We start from the raw sequence: 23,139 nt of genomic DNA on the forward strand, positions 1-23,139 counted from the left end.
ATCCCTGGCATCAGCTCCTCCCTCAGAAGAGAACCATGGAATTTTAGGGATAAAGAATTCAGGAAGAGTATTTAGTCCAAGAACTTCATTCTAGTCTGATGCTCCAGAGATGGGCCACCCACTGTGGAATAAATGCCAAACAGTGGGGATCAGACCACAGGGGCGGAAAAAAAAGAATATCTGCCCCTTGACTCATCCTGGGAAATGAGACACTCGGCCCTCAGACCATTGAGACTTGATTTTCTTAGGGGCGGAACATCAATAAAAGGTTACCCAGCCTGAAAAAGGAGAGAGGCTTACTTCTGTTTCACTGCAGAAGGAATGATCCTGCTGGGCCAAGAATATTAAGGAAAACACTAGTGTCGTGTCACCTACAGTGACCCTGAAACCCCTTCAAATGCCTCCCGCCCACCTCACCTCCTATCAAAAATGAATGAAATGCTGAAAGATAACCCAAAATAACAAACCATGCGTTAGAAATAACCGTTCCAAATCACAACAGAAAATTCCAGAGGCGTAGGGAACCGTGTGCCTCCTGCCTCGGGATTCTCCAGGTCCACGGGAGTGTGTGGATGGGGGGAATCATCACACTGCCGCCACGTTGCTGGGTGGCAGGGAGTCTGGTGGAAGGAGGAACTGCAGAAGCAAAAGGAGGGAAAGGTGGGACCAGATTTTAAGGCATCGACTCTGCTGCTCGGGAAGGACCAGCGCAGGACTGGATGCGGAGCTCGGGAGAGAGGCCCCGCTGGAGTGAGTAGTCTTTGGGAGTGATTTACGGTGCATCACCAAGCAGGCCCTTTCTGTTTATTTAGCCACATGGGGTTTTGGCACCTATGGTTTCAAGCCAACTATGTGAATAAGTTATTTTTCTTACTTGTGGGCTTTGCATTTTTTCACAGGAGGGGCTAAGTGGCCCCTGGAGGATCATTTTTCCAAGCACCATTTGCTGGGCTGGCCCTGCCCTTCTACCATGGGCTTTCCATCACCCATGTCACTGAATGCCACTTGGCCTGAGCTAATTCCAAAACCTCAACATCCACGTGACTCAGCGTCACCCAGAGGTTCTCACAACCCCTGAAGAGGATGAGAGCCCACAAAACCACTGCTCGGGGCTCCCTTCAGAACAGAGAGGAGAAGGAGCCGTAAGGGCAGGAAGCTAGTCACAGGCAAACAGAGCAAAGTCAGTCCCTGGACTTGTGCTCAGGCGTGCATGGGGCAGGGCTGGGAGTGCAGAGAACGGAAAGAAAATGTGCACCATTTTTTAAAATGAAAAAGCTCTTTTCTCCACAGAGTATGCAGCTAAAGGACGTGACAAAGATAACATCAACATCCAATCAAAAGCTACAGAGGGACCTTGGAGCAGACCTCTGGACCAAGCACCCATGCTGATGAGCCAGGCAGCCAAGAGAAGTCATCTTCAGCCCCAGCCCAGATGGGGAAGTGGGGATGGTATAAAACTCAGCCAATGGCTGTTCCCAAACGTCAGAGGGAACTCAGGGCATTCAGAGGGAAGATGTTCCAGGAGCCGCAGTTCAGGGTAGAGATCCCTGGGCTTCCTCAGCATGGCTGAAAGCAGTAGCAAGCAAGTACCTATCACTCCTACTCCTTCACGTTCCACCCAAGGGTCTGGCGCCTGGGAGATTCCATCAAAGTCAACCAGGGCTGGAACAGAGGCAGTGCAGGGTGACAGTCATATCAGGAGCTTTCAGGGTCAAGGGACCACCTTCTTCTACTTGTTAGCCCTGTGACCTTGGCCAGTTTAAGTTCTCAAAGTCCCAGTTTCCTTATCTATAAAAGTACGACAACCCTAGCACAGGTTTCACAAGGTCACTGTGAAGGTTAGATGTCGTCATATATGTGTCTGTGGGGTGGAACTCCACAGCAAAGCATGTGCTTCACATGTGCAAGGCCCCTAGGTCTGACCCCTCGCACCACGTAAAATTAAAAAATAAAAAACGAATAAATGTAATTGTGTATGTAAAGCATCTAACTCAGTACCAGAGTACACTGATAAATGGTCAGCTGTGATTAGCCGACCGAAGGTGGTGGTGTCTCAGTGCTATGGAGTAAGTGTGATCTTTCCGACCTATCCCAAAGCATGACTGTCTCCTCCACGGACTTCAGTGCTGACCCAGGAGGCAGGGGGATAGGCGCAGTCTGCTCCCAGTACAGGCACTAAAGGTGAACTAAAAATGCACGTCACTAAGAGTCAGTCTACTCTTTAGTGACACTATGCCAGAAATTCAAAATAATGCCAGTGACAAAATAGTCCCCCCTCCTGTGGGTGCACTGCACTGTCACCTGCTTCCTTTGCCTGACGGCTCCTTCCTTACGTGCTCTTTATGTTGCTTCCCTTACCCTCATCCCAGCAGGGGCCTTGGCACGGAAGAGTTGTTGATGGACCGGGAACTCTGGACAAAGCCCTCAGCTAGCATGGGCTCCTGATTTCTCACTGAAAATTAAATGGTGTTCCTAGACAGCTCCCAGGCCCCATGCATTCTAATGGCCCATGATCCGACCATTCAACAGCACTTGCCCATGGCTCAGGAGCCTGATCCAATTTCCCAAGTCCCAATGGAACCCAAGCTCTAGGAAGGGGCTAAGTTCATGACAAGACTGCTGGGGACATTCAAGTTCTCCCCTGTACCTCAGACCTCTTTCTACAGTCCTGTGATGGGGCCTGCCAGCCACACCTCCCCGTTGTCTCAGGCAACACTAACACTTCCCATCCCACATCCTTGATGCAGCAGAGAGCACCTCCCCACAGGGGTGCTTGCAGGTATCACTGGAAATAGGGCAGGTTGTTGGGATGAAGTGTCATGGGGAGGAGGTGTAAGGGAAAATTACAAACCAGACAGCCTATCTAAACAGTTTCCCTCTGCAGAACCTAATATGGCCATGCATGGCTCACCATGGTCTGGGGTGGTGACCGCCTCCTTCCCACACAGACAGACAGACGCTGAGCTCCTAAGGGTTAGGGGAGATATAAATTCTACAGAGGATATTTCTTCCAGAATGGATTGTCCCAATATAGCACACATGCATCTCTCTTCTTAATCCCCCCCCCCAAAGTATCACTGACTCATATCTGCTCGAGTTTTAGAGAAGCTTCTGTCTTCATTGACTCATGCTGTGAAGCAGGCAAATAGGACCCTCTCTCAAAAAAAAAGGAAAGCTTTACAGTAGTTTTGCAATGACAAGCACTAAGAAATAGAAGGCTCTATTTCTTTTCTAGTTTTTCCTCAGTAACTTTGTTGACCTCCACCTGCCAGACTCTACCTCAAGGAACAAGAGTTAAAAAAAAAAAAAAAAAATGCAAGCAAGGAAGGAAGAGAAGGCATAAAGGGGAAAGATGGAAGAGATATATTTTAATTTGTCAAAATTAAGTATCATAACTTCACTCTTTACCCCACAAAATGCCAATGTTCATGTATATTTATACTATACCCTGCCTACTCCCAAAGTCATTTACAAATAAACAGAACGAGGAGCTTCAAATGAAAGCCCAGACATTCTAGACTTCCAGCAAAGTGGAATAAACCAATTACAATACCTGGACAGGAACTCTGATTTCAGCTTTTTAGCAAAGAAAATGTGGTTTTGCTATCAAACCCCCAAAAGCATATAAACTCACCTACAGAAACAAAACTTTGCTGGTCAAACCAGTCCTCAAGGCTGAATTACACAGCCACCACCCTTGTCCCAAGTAGACCCTTGTCCCAAGTAGACAATGTGTGGTCAAGGAACTAATTTTAAAATGAGGTAAAAATGGACTGATGGGCTAGGCTCTCTGGGTCCCCCACATATGATTACAGCTCCTCTCGGCAAAGGGGCAACTAGAGAAAGAACGAAGCCTTTGTTGCCATGGGGACGACCACCCAGGCCCAGCCCTAGCTCAGCCCCATTGGTCACGACTGACCAAGGCACCTGCATGAGAAAGACAGACAGAGGCCCAGAAGGTCAGTTATAGAAATAAATATCCAGGGTTTGTTTTTATATAGATATTTTAAACGCACACCAGCCCAGGCCCGTCCCGGCTGCTAACGTTAGTGGATTACTCATTCTTCCTTCCAATCACGTCATGTGCGAGATTCCAGGTGGCTGTGGGATATTTGCTTACAACGGCTACCGCTGGTTTCCTTGTGCGCTGTTTATTTTTCCAGGCCTCAGGTCATTACGTCAGCCCGTGGTTTCTAGGCAGGCCAAGAATGCAGGCTTGTGGGGTAGGGGATTCAGCCAGGAGACACTGTTGCCTCAGTGACCCTAAGCCCCAATCATAGAAGCTACCCCAGCAGGAACTTCCTGGGAGAAGGAAGAGCAATCCAAAATGTGGCCAATGGGCCCAAGGCAGGTCCAGAAGAGCAATGTTCTTAACCTGGCAGGTAAGGGCAGGGATGCTGGGCACAGCTTACCTGTGAAATGTACAGCATCTTGGGTAGAGACACTCTCGTAGAAGAGGACAGGAACAGTCATTTTCGTAGCAAAGCTTATAAGAAATATACTTCCAGCATGTGTCACTGTTAGTGGCTCTGACTCTAGGAGTAGAGTTACCTTGAGTTGCTTCATTCACTGATGTACAGCAGGAAGCTTTGTTGGTTAAGGAGGTGAGAGAGGAGAGTCACAGTCCATTTGGATTTAACTTATGTGGCCAGGTTCATAGGGCCATGATCAGATCATCAAAGAGATAATTAGAGAAAACAAGGAGGAAGGAAAGAAAGAGATGGAGACGCCACCAGAGGGCAACAAGCTATGGGGCTTGGGAGTATCACTACGGGGCACATGACCCTATTTCCTGAGAGACTGTTCCATCCTGGAGAAGGTAGCACAGAATTTTGTCATATGGAACCAAAAAGAAACATAAACCATTTAGATATAAAAATATTTCCAGTGTCTGCATACAGTTAAATTAGAAATATTGAAATATGAGATGAAGAATTAGATGAAGCCTAACTTGTCTTTTATTTCATCTCTTCACCCTCTTCTTTAAAGAGGTCTTAAAAATATTTTCACCTCTAAGTACTTTAAGAAATTCCTTGGTAGTTAACTCTTGATACAAAAACAAACAAAACAAAAACAATTACACAAACAAAGTCTTCAGCAGGAATTCACATTTCCTTATAACAGCAGCACAGTGGCTCAGGCTGACACGCATCTATGAGAGGTTGCTTCGGAGTTCCAGGATGTTGGCTGGCCTGGGTCAACTTCCCGAATGCAAGAAGAATTTGTGGTGCAATGGAGGAGAGGGGTTGGAGGTGTAAGAATGGAAGAGAGGACCAAGGAGCAAATCTCTTACTGCTGGAGCTGCCAAGGACCCAGAGGCAGCACTGACAATAGCAAAACATGACAAAGCCTTAAAAACAAGGACCAAAATTTCCAGGAGGTGAGCAGGAGACTGGACCCGTCCGCAGGCATGTGTGTCATGTTATTACACAACTTCAGCTGCCCGGTGGAACTCTTCCAACATCAGCAGTCTTCAGGCCAGAAAACAAACCTGGCGTCACAGGGTCTAAGTGTGAAAAGGGATGTTTGGGGTGTAAAAGAGACCGGGATAGTCCTTTTGTCTCTGAGAAATGGCTTAGAAGAAGAGCTCTTATTCAGAGGAGCTTTACAGAGTCCTACTCCGACCTCCCTAAGCATGTGGCTGACGCTCGCCAGCCCCCAGAATCTTCCATTAAAGTCTAATGGAAAATGGCCTCAGGTGTTTGACCCTGAGTTTTCAGTCCTTACCAGAGTCAGCTGCACAGACACGAGTTATCACCAAAGTATGTCTGACAGATTAAAATGAATGGTGACAACATGTGAAAAGAGGCTAGCACAACACCTAGAAGTATTCCATCAGAGTAGCCATTGTTCTGTATCTTTTTTAAAAAATCACTTATGGTGCACCTACTATGTGCCAGGCATTATATGGCTGTTGTTGAATCTTTGAAAAAAATTGTAAGGCACTTTCTTTTACAGATAAGGAAACTAAGACTCAGGGAGCTCCCAAGCTCACCAAGTCTCGCCAAGTCTCTCCGTGGGAAGCTAGCATTGGAAGCCAGCTCTGCAGGTCTGTATGATTCCAAAGCCCAGGCTGTGGTTATAAGTGTATAAGATTCCCTAGCTGTTGCCTACTAAAACCAAACCTCAGGATGCTTTCTTGGCAACACATTTGTGAGAGCATCCTGCACCAGAACAGGATGGTAAAGCTTGGAAATGGCTCTTCTAAGATGATGAAGAGCCTTAGGAGTTCCTGTGCTGACGCAGGCTTCTCTGGGTACATCAGGAAACGCCTCAGGAGCCACAGTCCCTGCTTCTGCTCGATCTACAAAGGGGCCAAGAAACCTGAGTGAAACAACCCCATCCACACACTGCCACCCTAACGTCTCCATTCAGTCAGTCGTACATGCTGGGGGGTCCGCAAACTTTCTTTGTGAAAAGTCATATAGTAAATATTTTAGGTTTTACAAGCCCTACAGGCTCAGGCTCAGCTACTTAGGCTTTCTCTTGTAGATGAAAACAGCCATAGACAACACTCAAATAAGTCAGAGTGGCTGTGTTCTAATAAAACTTTATTTGCAATAACAATCAGATGCCTCTTGCCAACCCCTCATCTATGCCTTTGTGGAACCACATCTTTTACACATAATTACATCAAAAAGACTGACAGATCCTCAGCTAAGATGTCAATACCTAATCATTATCCTTGGTCTCATTCTCTCCCAGAGAACCACTAGATCTCCCACAACTGTCCTATATACTCATCTTACACTCACAAGTGGAACTAACCAGGAAAAATAAAAGTGGCTGTCACTCCAACACAAAGAAGGTAGTTGTACCTTCTTTGAAACCATTTCTCAACATGACCCTAGACTCATCCGATAGGAAGTACACAGGCAAAGTAGGATGGAAAGCAGAACTTGACATCATCTCTTTATCTCTTCAGAGAATACAGCTCAAGAAGAAGGTATATTAGTCCAAAAGATAACTACTTTCTACAGTCCAACCACTTACTAGCTATGAGACGGAACAAGTTACTTCCTCTCTCTCAGCCTCCAAATCTTCTTATATAAGATGGGACAATAAATATGCATGTCTCATAGGGTTATGGTGAAATGGGCTCAGATGAGAAACAAATGAAAGTTCTACAGGACCTGATGAGATTAGCTACTATGACAGTGCTAGTCTAACTACTGATAATGATGATCTCCATCATTATCAATAAAATTCCTAAAACAATGAAATGTACTGAGCTGGATTCTATAATAGATAGAATGCGCAGGCAATAAAGTCCTTGTGCTCATAAAGAGAATGACCTAGGGTAGAGAAATTAACCACTGGTAGATAGAAAAGAAATTCATGAAAACAACTGCTAAATGTGGGTGTTTCGGGGAAAAGGTGCTGTGTGGTTCTTAAAGTTCAGCCTCCTGTCTACTACTTGGTCACAGAATGAGAGTGAATCCTCTTACTGGGGACTTGCACTGAGGACTTCCAGGGTCTCCGGGACTAGGGAGACCATTTGCAAATGTTCCTTTCAGCACCAGGTACTATAAGCACCAAATCTACTTATCTTTGACATGTCCATTTTTCTGACAGTAAGGAGGAAGTAGAAGAAGGCACTTAGAAGAAGACTGTCTGATAAATGCTTTGCTTAGGGTTAACAGTGATCCCTTATTCCCTGATTAGAGAATTCTCACAGTAAGAACTATGATTAATATTCCCATTAGTCCGACCAATAATTATGATAATATATATATACTTACAATTTAATACATATACTTACAAACATAATACATATATACTTACAAATTTTCAAGCACTTACTATTTATCATTCAGTCAGACATCAAATACCATACAAATACTACTTTAGTAAATCAGTCTTTGGAGGGACAGATCATAATTCTATTCTACAGATTAGAACTGAAGCCCAGAGGGATTATTTGAGTTGGAATCACTAAGTGTTGGAGCTAGAATGTAAACCCAGGTTCGCTGATTCCAAACCACTGCACTAGTATGGACCAACAGAATTCATAGTCTCCATCCATCCCACACCTCCAACTCTTATCAAACAGTGAACCAGACATGTGGAGAGGTACCGACCAGTCCAAGTCAAAGAGAAAATCAATTAGTGCTTCAAGGATTCGGCTCTTGGTCTCTAACACTCCTGTGCTCTTGCCCCCCACACTGCCCCCTGGAGGACAGAACTGGCACACAGATAAACCTTAAGGAGGCCAATGGCAGCCCACTCGTCTGTCAGAGATCATATAAAGCTCTGCCTGCTGGTTCTCCCTTTTGTTCACAGTCCTTTTCCATCTATAAGAAAAGATGATATGGCTAAAATCAACAACTTACATAAATTATGCAAAGTAGTATTTTGTGATCACAGTGAAGGCTAAAGCTGAAAGAGAGATTTGGTTTGTTTTGTGTTGATGAACATTTAGTCTTTATTGATAGCAAATGAACTGTATTGACTTTGGTCTTTATTTTGGATAAATAAACTCTACAAATAAATCCTACAAATCTTATTGCCTTTCGAAAATTATCACCTTTCTACAAAGGGTTTAGTCAGTGCCAAAATCTGACCACTCCAAAGACCCCCGAAAGCTCAGACCAGGAAAGGCCTAAGTATATATAGATTTTATAACCTTAAAAACACAGAGACCAAGTTCCTCCAGGCTTGAAATCCAACTTGTTGATGCCCAGTCTTCTTTCAAATATTTCTCCATGGCATATAGAAAGTCAATTAAAATAAAGATATTCAGTCAAACCCATTTTTAGATAAAGGATTAGCTATTCATGAAATATGATCCCTGAGTTGATAATTGAAGAAAATTAAAGTTCTAGGGAATGAACTCATCCTACCTCCTAACTTCACATCTATAGAAACTGAAGATCAAACAAACTAAATGACTTACCTAAACCCATGCAGTGGGTAAGCATGGAGCAACCAGAAGCAACCAAGGATGGACAGGGTGTGTATATAAACCAAGGAAGATGATTTACCTGAATTTCTTATATTGGTGTTGTTCAGTTTGGAGTCTTTGATTACCAAGTGCTTAATCCAGAGGGTGGGAGCTGTGATTTCTGGAAAATAAAAATTTAAAAAAGAGTGTATGTAAGAGAGAGAGGATCTGGATAAAGAAAAAGCTTTTTTAAAAAGCCTAAGGCATGGAAACTTCAGCTCTCTCCCTCATGACATATCCCCCTCTCCCCTCCTTACAACAGACGGTCCTCTCCCCACCAGCTTGCAAGAGCCAACCAGGGCATCCTGTGCTGGGAGGTAGAGTGGTCAGAGCCCAGAGGCACCAAGCCACTCCATCCAGGAATGAAAATATTATCCCAGGAGGTGAGGAACATGGGCCAAGCCATGTCCTGGCCAAGAACATGGTCCCTCTCAGCTGCTTCTCTGGGAGAAAATTGAAAGGGGATAAGTCAACAAATGAATGCCAAACCAACCACAGAGACCATTTTAGAGGAAACAGCTTAGCCACAGCAGATTCAGTTTGCTGAGATTTTTGCTCTAAGAGGGGGAAAAGGAAAAGGTCTCACGTGTGTTCCAACCCCCTTTCCCATGGTCTCCCTGAGCAGAGGCTGAGGGCCTCCCCTCTCCAAAGTGCCCCTAGGTGCCTTCAGGCTCTCAGGACTTGGTCACCCAGTGGACAGAGGGATGGAAACCCCAGGAGGTCCTGAGCATTCTGTGGAGGGATGAGATCTTCAGTGCGGGTGCTAGGGACGTCTCTCAAGGTGACATGATCTCCATTCCCATCTAGTCCTTCAGGACCCAGACTTGCCAATGACCAAGGACCTTTGTGAATCACAGAGACATTTGAATTTTTAGGCATGAGCCCACCTCTGTTCCACCAGCTGCAAAGAATGACCCGCCTTTCTTTTTTTGTTTTTTGGCGGTACTAGGGATTGAACCCAGGGCCTTGTGCTTTCAAGGCAGGCACTCTACCAACTAAGCTAAATCTCCAGCCCTGCCTCACCTTTCAATCCTTCTCAGAGCTGAGTCTGTGCTAGCAACATCCCTGGCCAACCACTGGCATGATTTCTTTTTAAATTCTTTGTCCTACTGTCCAGTTCAGAATCCAGGTCTGGACACACATGACTGAGAGCTGCTAAAAGTTTGCAGTATAATGCTCTGAAAGTCGAACCTGGTGATCAGATCATTTCGAGAATTCACGGTGCCAAACTTCCTGTTCCTGCCCATGAGAATCCAGGGTACCTAAAGAATGTAGGCCCTGCACAGCTTCAGCTGGAATGGAGGCCAGACTTCTGCACCCGGAACCCCTTCTATCCACTCCCCACACCTCCAAGGACTTCCATCATCTATTTTGTCACCAGTCACTATTTCCCTTGACCTAGAACTCCTCCTGTCCCAAATATGTAGACTCAACTCTCAAGGCCCTACATAATACAGCCCAGCCAGCCCCACTCACCGGCCTGTTTCCTGACACTTCCTTCACTGTCTGTCCCCATCACACTGCCTCCTTGTTCATGCTGGTCCCCCTGCCCGATTCCTCCCCTCTGCTTGCAAGATTCATCTCAAGTCTCATCTCTTCATAGACGCTTTTCCCTGACCACTTTCTTTCATGAATGTCCATTACAATAAAAATGAGACCACGGAATTCAGCACATAAAAGCTCTCAAGTGATTGCAGCTATCTTAAGAGCAAAGGTGACATTGGCACGTACACCTCATCCCCCAGGGGCCCCGCACCAGGCTAGGCACAGAGCTAGCAAGCACTGAGGGACTCGGGATGACTTTCTCAGTGATGATTCCTGGCTCCTGGCAGCTCAGGCTGTGTTTTTGTTGGACATCAAGAGACAGGCAGGAAGCCTGGGGAAAACAGAGGGCCTTTCCAGAAGGAGAGAGTGTTACCAGTTCTTAGGAGGATCTGCTTACATTGGGAAAAATTAAAATTAAAAAAGAAAATAATAATAATGAAGCTTAAACAAACATCGAAGGTTAGGACCTTTCCCAAATCTGAAAAACGTGTGGGAGAACGAGGGGTGAAGATAATGGGAGGAGGGCTTACCATCTCCATCGAACACGGGCTGGGTCTCCATCGTGGGTGTTGGCTTAGACCCATCATCTGAATTGAGGGTTAAAAAGAAGCGAAAAGAAACTACCATTATTGAGGTAAATACTATCTACTCTCCAGCACTGTTGAATGGTTGGGGTTTGTACATGGCCCGGCCAAGTCCCGGTGAAGAGATCAAAGAAAAAGAAAAGAAAGAAGAAAAGATGGAGAAAGAAAGGAGAACCAGAGAGAGAGAGACACACACACACACAACAGTAACACCAGCTGGGTGTGTGCTCACCGTCCCAGGGAATGCATAAGTGGACTCGTGGCTTTGGAGAACCCTTTCTCATAAATCTGAGCCACCATTGTGCTTCCCCACTGGAGCGCCAGCAGGAGGCTTTCCCCCAGTAACCTGGGCTTTAACCTGACATGTTAGGGTGTGCAGCCCTTTTGCCGCCAGATTCTGGTGTGCTTAGTTCTGTTCCTGCCCTCTCGGGAAGGTATCAGCTCAGAACCTTTTTGCTAGTGGCCCCGATTGAAAAGCTTAAGGAAAACACGAGACCCAGGTGCTATTCTTTTCCAAACTTCTAGCCATTTTCTCCATCCTTGCCTAAAAATGATGAGAAGGTAGGATCACTTTCTCCTGCAGGCTAAATTAAAGAGAATCAGGAATCCCTGGAACATTTTCAGCTATGAAACAGCTTGTGCTGTGATTCCCAGTAGGAGGTGGGGCACACAAAATGGGAGACAACCTATGAAGCTGCAGAGATCACGCTGGTCTTGCTTTAAATCTCTAACATCAACGAGGGAAGCCGCGAGCTCCCAGTAGCAAAGTCCTAATGCTTATCATCCCGAGTTGGCAGCTCTTTGTGCAGAGCAAGAACTTCTGCAGTTGGGACTTTGTGCAGACTTTGTTTATTTACCCTCCAGGACTCTGTTACTCTCATCAAGGCCTCAAAACCTTTAGCTTGGAGAAGTGTTGTTCAACTTCTTTCTCATTATTGACCATTTCAGAAGCATTTTTAGACTTTTTTTTCCCTAAGCACCTCCTTGAAATTTTAATAACTCAAAGTATATATCTATTTGCATACTCTGTATATGCATATTTGTGCTTTATATGCAATAAGAATAATTTTTTTCATCACCCCCCAAAACAATTTCATCCCCTCAGTGAAGGATGAGAACAGGTATCTTCCCCCATCTTGAGAATACATAGTTTAGAGATTTCTCTTTGTTTTCTCCCTCAGTGGGAGGAGGAAGGTTGAACACTATTGTCTCCAACGGTTTGATGATTACATTGTTCTTCTCCTCCCAAGACCCCCCAGAGGTCTTGTAGAATGGAACACGATATTCTCTGAACATTAACTATTTATGGAGAATACAAGTTTTTTTCTCAGATAGTCTGTGAGACGCCAGTCAGATCATCAATAATAGCAGCTCTCTACCGTTTGGAGTTCTCGATACCTCTGGCCAACTTCCCTGCATCTTATCAGGGGAGGGAGTAAGAATACAGAGTCCTGATCTCTTTCCTGTGTCAACACCCCACCCTTGGAATCTTAAGACTTGAGAGTTACAGAGATCCACACCCTTGCTGAAGCCCAGGCCAACAGCTTGACAGCTGTGTGACACCTGACCCTGCTATTATTCCCAGGTGCTGACATCAGGACCCAACTCTCAGGGGGCCAAAGGAATCCTGAACTGACAATCAACCCAAGGAATGAGATGTAGCAGGAAGGGAGGAGTAACCACACTGCACAGTGTATCTGCCTCCAACTGGATCCCAAACAGGCATTTTTTGATGCCAAACTGTGAGAGCTTGATCTGGAAGTCATTGAGGGAGAATAAACACAGAACAGAGCCACACAATGTCATTTTCTTTAATAGCATCACTTCCCCTGACTCTATTAACACCTCTTTCCATTGAATTCAACGAGCCACTGAATGGAGTCTTTTTGCAGCTGCAATGCACATTTGGTTGCTCTTGCCGGATGTAGAGTTCACAGTGTAAATAGCCGGGCACAGTATGCTCAGCCCGTTCTCAAAGAGCAGCTTCGCTTTAGGAGTCTCACAGGCTATCAAAGGGAAGTAAGAGATCAAACCTCCAAAGAGGGACAATGCCAAGAACCCAAGTGCAGGATGACCTGTGCAATATTTTAATATTTAACATAGATGCTAAAACCATCTCACATTACAAGAATTCTCTCTCTCTCTCTCTGGAGGAAAGTAACTGAAAACATCCTGCCTTCTCCCCCAGACAGGAGTCAGGGACTGCCCGTGGGTTCAGACATCAGCAAAGAGGATCCGTGCACCAGAGAGCAAGGAGGGCTTCCCAGGAGGAGCTGCACTCCTGCAGGTGGAGGACTCCCGCGGACTGCCCAGACGCAGCACCGAAACCCACAGAGCATGCAGTCACAGTCACAGGCAGGGAGCGAATTTCCCTGCAGAATAAGGTCACCGAAGGTGGAGAGATACAGCTGCTCTGCCACAGGGGAGGCCCTAGATGGAAATCTTTATGAAGTGGGAAAAGGCAAGGTGCCCTGCGGCCAGGAGCCACCTGTGGGATCCTGCGTGCCCGGAGCCAGGAAGCCAAGCCAAGGCCAACAGGACCCTCCAGCCATCACCTCCGGGCACCTGGGCACCTGGCTTCTGTCGAGCAAATGAGCACACCTCTTCGACCCAACGACCCAACACGGCTTCCAGGCCTGGGCCAAGTTCCACAGCAGTTCTGTTTCCAGGCAAGCCTTGGAGCAGCACCAGGCCCCAGAGCGGACCCTGGGGAGAGTGTAAGGATTGGACATGAGCTCCTGGCCTCCTGGTCCCCACTGCACATCCACTGTGTTGACTGACCTGAAGCCCTGACTTTACTCTCCTGCGCAGCAATATCCTCTTCAGAAGCGAAGGGTGCCTGGTGACCAAGCCTCAGAACACTCTGTAGGGGGAGAAGACTTTAAAGGCCTACTAAAGCGGGGAGATAATCCCATGAATGCCAAGCACTTTATTTAACTGCTTATTTAAAAAAAGGGATTTATGAAATTAAATTCCCATCAAACTTTTTTAATCAAATAAACTTTGCAGGGCTGGGGTTGTGGCTCAGTGGTAGAGGGCTTACCTAGCATGTGTGAGGCACTGGGTTCAATCTCAGCACCATATATAAATAAATAAAAATAAAGGTCCATGGACAACTAAAAAAATAAAATAAACTTTACAACTCAGGAAGATGATGGTCTTATTTTTTAAATGAGCAAAGTAGTTTTAATAGACATTTCACCAAAGATATATGGATGGTTAACAAATGCATGAAGAGATGTCAACATCATTAGTCATTAGGAAGGTGCGATTAAAACCACAGTGAGAGACCACTAAATACCCACTAGATTGGCTAAAATAGAAAAGACAATATCAAGTGGTGACAAGGATATGGGAAAATAGAACTCTTCGTGGCTGGTAGGAATGTACAATTGGGCAGCCATTTTGGAAAAGAATTTGGTAACTTCTTTTAGAAACTAAACATAAACTTAGCATTCAACACTCTAAAATTCCTCCCCTAGGACTCTATTGAAGAGAAATAAATAAATAAATAAATATATATATATATATATATATATATATGTCCTCACAAAGGCATATACACAAATATTCATAGCAGCATTACTCATAATAGCCTCAAATTTGAAACAATTCATCTCTCTGTCAACTGGTGACTAAATGCTGGTATATCCATATACTGGAATATTATTCATCTCTCTGTCAACTGGTGACTAAATGGTGGTATATCCATATACTGGAATATTATTGAGCAGTGAAAAGGAATATACACTAATAACATGTGAGAGTACAGATGAAAAAACCTTAAAAAATTATAAGAAGTAGAAGGAAATACAACATATTATATAATTACATTTATATGGAATGTCTCATAAAGCTTAATCCGTAGAGACAGAAAACCTGGGGGGTAAGGCATGGGGGGTAGAAATAGGGTATAACAGTAAATAAGCTCAAGGTTTCTTTCTGAGGCAATGGAAATGTTCTCTGTTGATGGGTGCACAGTACTAAATTCACTGGACTATACACTTACAATGGGTGAATTTGTTGATATATAAATCATATTTCAATGAAGCTGTTAAAACAAAAGGAAGGGAGTGGCAAAGTGATCACAGATAAATCATCAGGCATCAACAACTAGATCATTTGCGCAATCCTTAATTCTGAGAGAGACCCTTCCATATATTTTAAAGAAAAATATCTGAATCTCAGTTTACATATATACACGTGATGATTTCATGCCTGATGCTGATTCTCAGTGAATCTTTGGACCTCAAGTAATAGGACTTTCTTTCTCCTTAATACCCTAATATTCTTCCACAAGCAAGGCAAGAAGATAGAACAAGGGAAAAAGGGCAACTCAAAGGTCATCATTTTGCACTGCCAGCCAAGAAGGACGAAGTCACCGGGCAGATAAAAAGAGAACCGAGTCTCAAGGCAAGTGAGTGATTTGTTCAAGGCCCCCGAGGCCACCAACAGCTTTGGAAACTGCCGGGCACAGAGCCTCAGCATTTGGCCTTCCAAGGTTCCCCAACCCCCAGCCATGACTTGTCCTTGCAGGTGCAGCCCCAGAAAGTCGCCGCCCCTACACAGGCTCTGGGGGTCTATACAGACAGGGGCTTGTGACAGCACAATTCTGTGCCCTGCAAGAAGGTCTGGCCCACGCACAGACAGCTGGAAGTCACTTCAACCCCCATGACACCGTTCAAAGCCTCCTCTGTTTGGCTTTTTGATTCCTGATTGACATTCGCTGGCGAGGGGAGTTGAATGCTGGGCTGAGGACAATGTCCATCCCTCTGACTATTCTCAAGGAAAGACTTTTCAGAATAACAAACAAAACAAAACAAAACCCCAAAAACATTGGTGTGCTTAAGGCCCTGAATAGAGCCCAAGAGGTCCAGGGAAGCAGGGCTGGCCCTTTCAAGGGGCTGGCAAGTCCATTGAGCAGTTAATTGTTTGGGTGTACAATGAGTTTATTCTGGCCACATACAAAGAGCTTTCTCTTCCAGGTCCTTCAAAAGCAAGTGTGTCAAAGGGGCCAGAAGAGGAATCTGTATTAATGGCATCTCTTGGGGTCTCTGAGACTGAAGAGCTTTGGGGAATGAGGGGAAAAAAAAGAAACTTAACCACCCCCATCCTGAGATATGGAAGGTCCCTCAACAATCCCAAGTGTCATATGGGTCTTGGGCTCTTCCCAAATCATGTCCATCACTGGGGACTACCTCCCTCTTATTCTTTTAGGCTGCCATTGTCTGTGTTTTAAATAGACATGGAGATAAACTTCAGCCTGGTAGAAGAGCGAGAAGGTTCATGCTTTTGGGGGGACCACATTATTGCCAGAGCCACCATCCTCCTCGGCATATAACTCGGGCCCAGTGTAGAAGTCAAGATGACTTATTCTGGGCATTGTAGGGAAACAACTATATCTATTGGCAACTCCCTTAAGAAGCTGGCCCAAATCATACAATGAGGAAGAGGAATATTAGACAGCCTTGGCATTTCCCGAGATACATGTCCCCTAACCAACAAGGCTCAGAAATGGACTATGAGCTGTCCCCAGGCTGACTCACAAAAGCAAAATTTATCTGGGCACTTCCAGGCCTCTGTAAAGCAAGGGTCCATGCTTTACATTCAGCTCACCCACCTGTCTGCTTCCTCCCCAGGGTGAAAACGAGCTGGGTTTCTATGACCAGTTCCCCGTGTTCTCAAGCCCTGCATTTCCCCAAACAAGAGCAAAACCATGAGGCTGGCGGAGAAGGTGACCAAAGATGGGAAAGAAAGAGGAGCAGGAGGCGCCAGCCACACAAGTCAGGGGAGGGCTGATTCATATAGAAGACTGCGCTAACTTTAACTTTTTATTTTGAGATGATTACAGATTCCAAAGGAAGTTCTAAAAATAATACTGAGAGGTCCTATGTACCCACTTTCCACCAATGTAGCATCTTTATAGGTGATGCCATTATATAGGTAACCTACACAGATGGCCTTCTGAATTCCAGGGTTCGGCATCCTCAGATTCAACCAACCGTGTATCAAAAATATTCAGAAAAAAAGTCACAATGAAAAAAAAAAATACAAATACAAAAATCACAGAAAAGATGTACCCCATTTGTGTACAGTGACTCAAAATGCAGTCTGTAAAAATAAAAAAAATTTTAAAATACAGTAGGATGACTACTTAATAGCATTTATATTATGTTAGATGTAAATAATCTCGAGATGATTTAAAGTACATGGAAAATGTGCCTAAATGTATACAAATACTATGCCATTTTATATAAGGGACTTCAACATCTATGGAGTTTAGTATCTATCCACTGGATGGGGGTGTTCTGGAATAAATCCCCCAAGGATACTGGGGGATGACCACAATTACATAGGTAACACAATTACAAGATACAATCAACACCAGGAAATAACACTGGTCAATCTACAGACCTTATTCAGCTTCTACCAGCTCTGTATACACTCACTTGTGCATGCGTGCAGTTCTGTATGGTTTTATCTGCGTGTGGATTTGTGTCGCCACCGCCAGAGCCAATACAGAACTACCCCATCGCCACAAAGATCCTCCATGTGCTACCTCGGTGTAGTCACACTCTCCCTCTCTGCCCTACCCCCCACACCTGGAGACCATGCTTCAGTTCTCCTTCTCTCTAATCGTGTCATTTCTAGAATGTTGGCTAAATGGAATCTTACAGCTTGTGACTTTTCGAAATTGGCTTTTTTTCACTCTGCATAATGCCCTTTGGTGTCCTCCAAGTTGTCATGTATGTATCAATAGCTTGTGCCTTTTTATTGCTGAGTGTTTGTCCATAGCTTGGGCGTACCTACCAGTTTGTTCCACCTACTGAAATACATTTGGGTTGTTTCTATTTGAAGTACTATCGATGAAGCTGCTACTCATTCTTGTACAGGCTCTTTGTGTGGATATTAAGTCTTTATATGTCTTTAAAAAAAAGTTTAGGAGGACAATAGCTGGATTATGGTTAAATGTACAATTTATTTTTTAAAGAAACTTTCAAAGTATTTTCCAGAGTGCCTGTGTCATTTACAGTCTGATCAGCAACATGTGAGAGATCCAGTTTCTCTACAGTCTCACCAGCATTTGGGATTGAAACTTTTTTTGTATTTTTCTTAAGCTCTTTAAACAGTGGTATCTTACTATGGTCCTCATTTGCATTTCCTGTGGTTAATGATGTTGAACCTCTTTTTGTGCGCTTATTTGCCTTCTGCATATTGGGTGAAATGTATATTCACAAATTTGCCCATTTTTTTAATTGAACAGTTTTTACCATTGTGTTTTGAGTGTTCTTTATATATTCCAGATACAAGTCCTATGTCAGATAAATGGTTTGTAAATATTTTCTCCCAATCTGTAGTTTTTCCATTCTCAACAGAATTTCTGTAGGCTATTTTATTTATTTATTCATTTATTTATTACATATGTACTATGGACCATGTATTTGGTGGTAAAGATTTGCTCCTATATTTTCTTCTAAAAGATGTAATAGCTTTACATTTTATATTTAAATTTATGATCCATTTTGAATTAATTTTCACATAGGGTGTGAGGTTTGGGTTGAAGGTATGGGGGTTTCTTCATTGGTTGTGTCTATTCGGCTTATTGATACGTAGGGGATATAGAATCAGTGGTCTGAAAGACCTGTCTTTCCTCCACTGAATTACTTTTGCATCTTGTCAAAAACCCCTTCGCCATGCTGGTGCAGGTGGGTCTGCGTCTGGGTTTCTGTTCCCCATTGACTTGTGTGTCAGACCTTCCTCTAATACCACACTATCTTTATTGCTGCAGCTTTATAAGTCTTAAAATCAGACACAATCATTTCTTTCATTTGATTTTTCTATTTAAAATCGATTTTAGCTATTCAAGTTCCATTGCCTTTCCACAGAAATTTGGGAATAAGCAGTCCTGCATCTCACATTTTCCTTTCTGCAGGCACAGATTTGGTACAACAGGACCTGAGAGTGGCAATTTTTCAGATGTCACCACAGGAGCTTCATGGCCCTCAAAGCTGAACATATGGGGTCAGAAGTAACCAAAGGTCTGCCTCCCCTTGTGCCCGCTTCCCTGGCTGCCTCTAAGTTGCTGCGCCACAGCTGGACCTGAACTCAGGTAAGGAACAGTAAGCCCAAAAGCACAGTCTCATTGGCCTGACGAGTCCTGAGCCCTCACGCCTGGGCTTCAGAGGCTCCATGAAAGCACCAACCAGATTGGCAGCCCATCACAGTCACCCCAGGAAGCCCTCCAAGGGTCTTTGTTTGGAGGCCTTGGCAACACAGGCTATCGGCTGGGGCTGTCTGGAGGGGCCACCTGGCTTCCCTGCAGAAGTGACAACTTGCCAGCATCCAGAAGACTGCTGTTCCCCGGGGAGGCTTCACATCCACCTGAAGAGAACCTCGTAATAAATGGCAGAGGACCATCAAAATGTGAATGCCACCAGGTGAGGCCAGGGCTCTTATCATCTTTACTTACTGCTGGATCCTCAGTGACTACAAGAGAAGCATGGCACTTAGTTCTGAATAAATATCTATCGAATAAAAAAACCAAGTGTAAAACACCAGTGGTGGCTAATACCAACAGGGACTCAAGGAAGTCTACGACTAGGAGGCCTTTCCACATCTCTAAATCCCATTTCCTTTCCAATCCCCGGAGATGGGGATTTGGCAGGGATTCGAACCCTTAGTCTCATACTCTTTACACATAAACTCTGCTTCAGAGCCCTGGTATAAGGGGAAAGGTGAGGAGCAGGGGACTGGGGAGGGAGCCAAGGTGGAGGAGCTGTTAACTGTGGGAAGGGAGCCTTCACACTCACACAAGCATCCACGCACACTCACACACGCCCCTCTTGACACCACAGTGGCAAAGCTGGAACACAGCTCTGCCAGGCTTGATTGCGGTGGTTCAGAGCAGGAGAAAGAACCAGCAACATGTACACAGAGAGCCCAAGAGCTGCCTCCTGTGGCCTTGGAGCCGCTTAGGCACAGCTCTGTCCAGCAGGCACCACGTCAGAGCAAATGCTTCTCCCAAAGGCAAAGCGTCATAAGCAGAGCCCAGCAGATGCCCCTCTCTACTCGAGTCCAGCTGGGGCTGGCAGGTCATCGGCTGCTGATCCAGCCTCCCCCTGTGCTAGGGAAAGAGGAAAAAAAGAGAGAGAGCTGGGAAGAAGCTAAAGTCACGTGGACAGTGGCATTCCACGTGTGGAACGTCCCTCCAGTCAGCCTGGCACACATTGGCCAGGTCTGGGGCACTGAAGCACACCTCCTTCGGGCGTGCTAACCCTGTGAGGGTGAGGCTGGAGCCACCGGGCCCCTTCATCTGGAACGCCTGCCATCACCACCCCTGCCCTAAGTGTGCCCCTCAGCACCACCTGATCCATCACTTGAGGGACAAGGTCTCCAAATTGGCACCAATCTGTAGACAAGACTCTAAAAACAGAGACCTTGGGGAAGAAATGTGACTCCCTCCTTACTTGGAGCACATTCTACAGAGCAGCCAGTGGTGATGGTGGGTCGGTGGGTAAAGATGGTTGGCCTTTGGAAGTTCTGCCCTTCCCTGAGACTGTCTTGACAAATACAGAAGCCCATGCAGGAGACTCTGAACAGTTTGTTAATTTTTTTTTTTTATTTTTCTCTCACTTCCCTGAAACAACAGACTCCCAGACCTCTTAGAGGAAATAAACAAATGGCAGAAAACTCCCGATGACCCTAAACTTTCACTTGCCATTTATCACAGCATCAGCCCCAGGGCCCGGAGATTCTGAGCACTCGGAGGAAACAGCTCCCTGAGAACTGCCAGAAAGCATCTGACCAGTGCACTGCCAGGTCCTCTCATTTGTCATTCTTTGCCATCCATCAAACCCTGGGAGGCTGAGGACTTCTCCCCTGGCTCCTCACAAGACGTGAGGACCAGGCCTAGGTCCTGGAAGGTCACCCCCCAGTCATCGGCTTCAAGACCCCAAAAAGAGATACTTGAGGGAAATCCACAGGCCTTGGCAGAGCCAGGTAGAGCCAAGGGGACAAGCCGATGACCTCGTGACTGTCTGCTTTCAGTCGCCCTCCTTTGACTACTTCAGTGAAAACCCCAAATTCATCTGTCTCTAAGCTGTTTTGGCAGCAGATTTCCAGAGCTAAAGGGGCTGTGTGGGGTCTTCTTCCTCTCTTCAGATACTGTCGCATCAATAAAACACATGTGCATGCACGTGTGCACCCCGCCCCCCACCATCTCTCTTCAAGGGCCAGGACCAGAAGAGAAGAAGGGGAGGGGGCGGCCAGGATGGGATCGCCCCAGATCAATGGATATTTGAAACTCAAACACATGGCCCAGGACCTACACTGCACGTGTTAATTACCACACATGTGCCCATAAAGGAGTCCGTTAAACACAGGGGCCCAAAGAACAGAGCGCGGAAAGGACATTCCAAGGGATTAAGTAAATAGTCTGAAGTTGTGACCCTCCTCCCCTCCTGGAGCACGTGCATCTGGCTGCGGAAGATAACAGGGCCCCCCTCCTTCCCCCACTTCTTCCCTGGGGCCCCACACCTGTGGACCACAGCAACCCCGGCCTCCCAGCCCGGGGCCAAACGCTGTGACCTGCTACCGCCTGGCTTCCCGCCTCCTCTCCTCTGCTATCTCTCCCGGCCTCCTCCCCCGGCTCCTTGCCTTTCTCCTCCTCTCCTTCACAGGACTAATTCCTGGCTGGCAACCAGACTCTCCGTGGTCACACAATACATCTTTTCATTCCTTCCAGGCAGAGAGAACCGATCCCTCCCAGCCCTGTCAGTGGGGCAGATTCAAAAAGCCAAGAGGGGAGGGAGAGAGAAGCCTGGTTCCGTCCTCGCCCTGCGGCCCCTCACCCCGCACACCTGCAGACCTTGGGCCTCACCTCCTTTCTGACCATACCCCTCACCCGGCTCAAGGGTCCCCAGGCCAGCATCTTTTAAGTGGCAGCCTCAGGCTGTGAGCTCCAGCTCTGGGGAGATGCCTTCTAGGGGAAGCCACGTGTGGGCATGAGCTCAGACAAGGGGCCTTTGTGTCTTCCCACCTGCTGCTCTGCAGAGCACATTCCATTCGTAAGTGGTCTCTGAAAGAGGAACCTTGGCAGGTCGATACAGGATATTACGAATGCCCTCTCATACCCTGTCCCCATTCAAACTCAGGCTTCCTGGACAGGTGTGGCTTCAGGTGGTCCTTCCTACAGGTGGCCCAAATCTGCCCTTCGCAGCACTGCCCAAGGAAGACAAAGAAAAGAGGATTTAGTGCCTAACTGGATTCTCCAAAGAGATGGAACGAGAGATCACTGGGCAAAATTCAAGTCTCCAGGGGAGAGGGAGCCCTAGCATCTCCTGCCAGGGCCTCATCCTGACCTTGGCCCCATGGAAGAAACCTCTGCAGAACCACCCAGGAGGAAGTACCCCATCCAGAACAGGGGAGTAAAGAGCTGGGAGCAGACAGCACTTGTTCCCCCCGAGAGGAGGCTGCAGGTTCTGCCCTGTTCCCTGCACCACCCTAGAGGAATCGGGCTCCTCTGGCCTCCTTTGGCCCTGTCCCTACAGCCAAGATGGAACGAAGGGTGCTATAAATGTCCTCCCCAACCCACCTGCCCTCTTCCAGCTGGCTCAGTGAGTTCCAGGATGACCACAGTTCTGTCTCATTGTTACCCACAGGGCGCAAAGCCACATCGACCTGGAAAGCACTTCTCTGTCTGGTTTAAGAATAAAAGGTCTGGGTGACCTTTCTTGGTATTTGGGCTTTATTCAGCATCACACATTCAAGTCCCTTTGGAAGGGAAAACCCGGGTGGTCAGTTTTGCATGGTTGCCAATTTTCTCCTACTACAAGGACCTTGGGCCTAGAGACACAGGTGATGCTCCTGAAGATTTCAGTGGCAAAAAAGCAAAACTGAAGGCAGCTCCTGTTTCCAGCCCCTGTAGACACAGATCATTGACCGCGCTGGTGATTTCAGATCTTTGCAGACCTGGAAAAGAGACTCCCTGCCCTTCTCCCCACCTTCCCCTACCTGGGCGGGAACCACAGGCACTCATGGCTGTCTCCCCTTGTCTGAGAAGGACCT

The 23,139-nt window shown here is 46.1% G+C and overlaps 1 protein-coding gene across 3 annotated transcripts in view; it reads right to left on the reverse strand.

Moving 5' to 3' along the window:
• SMOC1 (SPARC related modular calcium binding 1) overlaps nt 1-23,139 on the reverse strand; it is a 153,385-nt gene that overhangs the window by 26,955 nt on the left and 103,291 nt on the right. For 2 of the 3 annotated variants that reach the window (XM_079127111.1, XM_079127110.1), the window contains exons 6-7: nt 11,020-11,109; nt 8,985-9,065 (exon numbers count right to left, since the gene is read on the reverse strand). In XM_079127111.1, coding sequence (XP_078983237.1) covers nt 8,985-9,065; nt 11,020-11,109 — 171 coding nt within the window. The remainder of the gene's footprint in view (nt 1-8,984; nt 9,066-11,019; nt 11,110-23,139) is intronic. The other variant, XM_079127112.1, reaches the window with a different exon arrangement.

Source organism: Sciurus vulgaris, assembly GCF_902686455.1.
Source record: "Sciurus vulgaris genome assembly, chromosome: 2".
Classification (NCBI taxonomy): domain Eukaryota; kingdom Metazoa; phylum Chordata; class Mammalia; order Rodentia; family Sciuridae; genus Sciurus; species Sciurus vulgaris.